General features: G+C 38.1%; 1 protein-coding gene across 2 annotated transcripts in view; it reads right to left on the reverse strand.

The window, feature by feature from the left end:
- Positions 1-4,645, reverse strand: part of NEIL3 (nei like DNA glycosylase 3) — a 28,437-nt gene extending 23,792 nt beyond the window's left edge. For both annotated transcript variants that reach the window (XM_017744581.1, XM_017744580.1), the window contains exons 1-2: positions 4,578-4,645; positions 1,448-1,563 (exon numbers count right to left, since the gene is read on the reverse strand). In XM_017744581.1, the coding sequence (XP_017600070.1) occupies positions 1,448-1,473 (26 nt within the window). In that variant the 5' untranslated portion in view covers positions 1,474-1,563; positions 4,578-4,645. The remainder of the gene's footprint in view (positions 1-1,447; positions 1,564-4,577) is intronic.

The following is a 4,645-nucleotide window of genomic DNA, read 5'->3' on the forward strand; positions in this document are numbered from 1 at the left end:
ATGTTGTTTTCGGCTTTTCTTTGCCTACAACCAAGGCAAAACCTGCAGGTCAATTAAAAATTAATAAAAGAAATAAACTGAAAAATGCACAGATGGCAAAGTAGAAGAACAGACTCTTTCAAACATTCATTTTACAGATTAGTAATGCTTTAAGTCTTACATTTTATAAAATATTCTGCCAGGAGCTTTGCTTGAGCAAAGGGCAAGTCTGGCTATTATCTCATACATTTTATTTATTACAAATTCACCTGGTACAATCAAGTCCTAAAAACCATAAGATAGAAGGAACGTCCTATTACTATACACTGTATATCAGAAAAAGTGGATTATTTTGTAGTTACAAGAAGATTTAACAGATTAAACTACATAAATGACCAAAGAAATGCAGTATCAGGTCTGTATTTCCTTTAAGCCCAGCTTTCTTACATTTCAGGAAAGACAGGCATTTTAAGTATTTACAGATGGGCTAAGACAACATGTCATTAAGCATATTCTTAAAGTTAACTCTTTAAAATTTGAAAAAAAATTAATGCTACGAGTTACTTACAAGCCTGTGTCTTTCCAAAACTCTTCTTACAAGTCGGTTCAGGTGATATAGTTGCTTCAGTCACTTTTATCTTCAATAACCACTTTCAATTCTGAAGTGCTGTGAGTAGTACTGCACAGGCTTAACTAGCCAAACTTATTTTTAAACCTAGACAAATTTCTTTTTAAACCAAACTCTTGCATCTTGCTAACAAATGATAATGCACTAAATGCTTCCAGAAGGTTATTTTTAATTCAATTTAATAGATGATGCTTTCATTTACCAAGCTCCAGTATACTGTTTTAAAGGAACTTTAAGAATCACAACTATTTAGCTATCTTACTGCCTTCTCAGTTCATGACTAGAAAAAAAATGCATCATCACTACACATTTACATTCAAAAGCCCTAAGAAATCTATAAAATTTCATTCTAAAGTGTTTCATTACCTCAGATGTCCTGAAATAGGGCAAAATAGAAATCTTCTCATTTTAATTACAAATAGAAAAAGCATGCTAATTAAACCTAGTATCTGTTATTCAATGAGAATTAGTAGTAAGAAGTTGCTGATTTCTTGTTTTAAAGTAAAAAGGTGAGACTTTAGAATTATTTAGTGCTACACAATATTGCAGGGATCTGCATGCACTGGATCTGTTTTGTCTCTAGAAAATGCAATTTCCTATTTGAAACAAAGCATGTCAAAAAGTAACTGTCCTTTTCAGATACCTTTATATGGAATCTTGGAGTAAAGCAGTAAATTATCTGAACATGTGACTATATCTAGTACTCCTGTACTGCAGAGAGGCTGATGAGAAATTTCTCTGTAACACTTTCAAACCTCTGAAGTGCAATTAGCAAGAACAAGATGACCCCCAAAATACACTCAGTTTGAATGCATAGGAAGCCTTTTTCTCATTTCTTACCTCAAAGCTTTCTCATCAAAATACATAAAAAGTTCCTTTCCCAATGTCTCCACACCTCTGTAAACATGTCCAACAAGAAAATCATGACCAGTGATTCTCTCTTTACTTGCAGCAGTCTGAAAAACAAGTACACACACACAAGGATTAAAGAGAATTTGTACTGCTTTGATTCTAGCATCAGTACACATTCAGCAAGCAGCTGTATGAACTAATTTTCCAACTTGGACAACATTAACTATTTCCTCCTTAAGCATTCTACCAAAAACAATGGGACTATTAACCCAGGAAGCAGTCACTATTGCTAATGCTATCATAACTTAGCTCAATTTTTTTCCTAATTGAAACAATACATCTTTTTTTATCAGGGAATTTTATGCCTTTTCCTTTGAGTCATGAATTTATAAGAGTTTCAGACTGGTGTAAAATAAACAGGTACCGTTTGAATATTAAAAACATGTCAGAGTGTCAATTCTGCCATTTGCAGATCTATATTCTTCTCCAAATGTTAGTAATAAGCTTTCAGCGTTTTGCATGGTGCATTGTGTATTACAGAAAAGCCTCTGCTGAGCCCACAGAGATATCTCTCTCCTCCTACTAGTTTAAAGTCTAATCTCAGAAGCAGGTGAGCAGCAGGTATGACACTACTAGAGGACAAGATAATTGTGAGATTGAAGCAGTGGCATTTTTTTGCTTAGCACATGAAAATACACTGAAATTGTAAGGGATGTCTACAGATTATCTCATCCAAACACCTGGTCAAAGCAGAATACACTTAGCACAGGGAGCCCAAGGCCTTGTCCAGTCAAATTCAGAGCAGCTCCAGGGAGGGATACTCCAGTCTCTTTGGGCCCTTTTTCTATGGCTTGACTATTGTTGAGGTGGAAAATTTTTCCTAATACATAATGAGAATTTCTCCTATTGCCACCTGCATCTGCTGCTTCTCACCCACTGTGCACCTCCAACAGGAGTCTAGCTCTGTCTCCTCCATATCCTCCTTACAGGTAGCTGAGGAGAGCAATAAAATCCCAGTTCTGTCAGCTTCTCCTTGTGCACCATGTGCTTCAGCCTGCTAATCATACCAGAGTACTCACTAGTATGTTGTTATTATCTCGTTATTACTGGGGAGTTGGAAACCCAGGTGCAGCCTTGCAAGTGCTCATCAGAAGTAAAAATCACTCTCCTCAACCTGCAGAGCCCAGCATGGAGCTGTCCCTCTTCCTTGGAAGGGCATGCTAGTTGACTCAGCATTTGCAGGACCCTAGGTCCTTTTTTGATGCAGAGCCATTTTCCATCTGAGCAGCAGCCAGGACTGTGCTGTTCCATGACACTCTTCTGTTCCAACCACAGGATTCTGCAAGTCCTGCAAATGCTGAACTTGAGTTTCTACCAGCCCATTTTTCCCAACCTGTGAAGGTCCCCCTGACTAGCACCCCAATGTCCATTCAGACCCTGCTGAAAACTGCCAGCAGCAGATTCACTTTCAGCATAGCCCTAACTGCAAGGCAGATACACATATCACTGCTTCAATCACAGCACTCAATTTCAATGCAAATATGTATGAAACATACATTTCTGGCAAATCAGCAAGGCTTCTGCTAGTTAGTGATATTTCAGAGCTACTCTCTATGCAATCTCCCACTGTATTATTACCTTGAAATGATACACATTTAGAGAGTTTTATGGCTATTATTCTGTCAAGTAGGAAAATAAAAATATTTCTTGCATAACATCACTTTCTTTGTCTGTTATCAAAATACAAAGAAAGAAAAATTTTGCTCCCATATAAACAGTTCATGCTTTCCAGTTGGAGTCTGTTGCTGTGCAACAAAGTTTATTTTAACTCCAAGCCATTCAGGTTTGTCAAAAATAAACCAGAACAAGAAATGACTGAGATGAAAAACTTGCCTTTTCAAATATTTGAAGTTAAATTCATACCACTTTGGTATCAAGCAAACCCCTACAGCCATCATAGTACAAACTCTCCTTAACAGTGTAATCTTCAGCAGTGGCCAAGGCTTTGGCCATGGTTAGCAGCCCCTGTGAAATCTAAAAAGTCCAAGACCCTTAGGATGGTGATTTTCCAATTACTAGAGTCTGCCCTGAGGTGACTTCTACTGCATAAAGTGATGAACACCAATCAATTTGACAGAGTGAGATTTCTTTTTGAAACCTTAGGAGCATAACTCCTTCAAAAATCTGTCCTGAAAGATATTAACCTATAAAGACTAAACTTAAGACATTATCTTCGACAGAGATATCTTCAACCACATTCTTTCCTAAATTGTTTCACTGAAGTACTCTCTTGATGTGCCTTAATTACAAACTCCTACACTGCTTTATACATGCTACAAGTGGGTAAAAATTCCCCAACTTTCTGCCTGGAGGCATGCAATGTACTTACTTGGGACACAAGCAACACACAGTGTCTTACAGATGTGCAAAACCAGGCATGGAAAAAAGATCCCTTAGCTAGCTCTGTATTCAAAACCAGAGGAGTGTACCTCCATGTTCATCAGCCAAGGCCTGCTTACTGTCACCCTGATTTCTCTGCCTGCTACGAGGTCTCACGAGTCCCAGCAGCTTTGTACTAGTGTACTATTTTATGCTGTCAAATGAAAGGATAAAAACTAGCAGGAAAATGACATACTGTGTACACTGAAAGCAGATGTCACACTCTTTAATATTTAAATACTTGGTCTAATTAAAATTGCTTTAAAAAGTAATTATAGAAATAAAAGCCCCCTTTCTGCAGGTCAACATGTACCTTTCTCATGTACCACATAGATTAGAATCATAGCGTAGCTTGGTTTGGAAGGGACCTTAAAGATCATCTAGCACATGCAAACACTGAGGAGATTATGAACAAATAAAATTAGTAAAAATTTTCCTTATATTTAACATTTCATCAAGCAACGTGGTATTTTGAAATTTATCCTAAGCGAACACGAGTGATTCTAAAAGCTTTTCCTCATCATTCCTCAAAGCTCCTGTTTCTACAGCTTCAGAATCGCCTTTACACATGCGACCTGCTGAGAACTATTATACTGATAACAGGAATATTTCACTGTGATGACACCCACCACCACCACCCACGGACGACGGCAGCTGCGGCACAGGAGGCACCACCCACCCTGCTCTGAGCTCCGTGTCCTCGCAGCCCAGGGGCTCCTGCCCGCTCCCTCGCTCTCACTCAAACCT

Source organism: Corvus brachyrhynchos, unplaced genomic scaffold (genome assembly GCF_000691975.1).
Source record: "Corvus brachyrhynchos isolate BGI_N302 unplaced genomic scaffold, ASM69197v1 scaffold17, whole genome shotgun sequence".
Classification (NCBI taxonomy): domain Eukaryota; kingdom Metazoa; phylum Chordata; class Aves; order Passeriformes; family Corvidae; genus Corvus; species Corvus brachyrhynchos.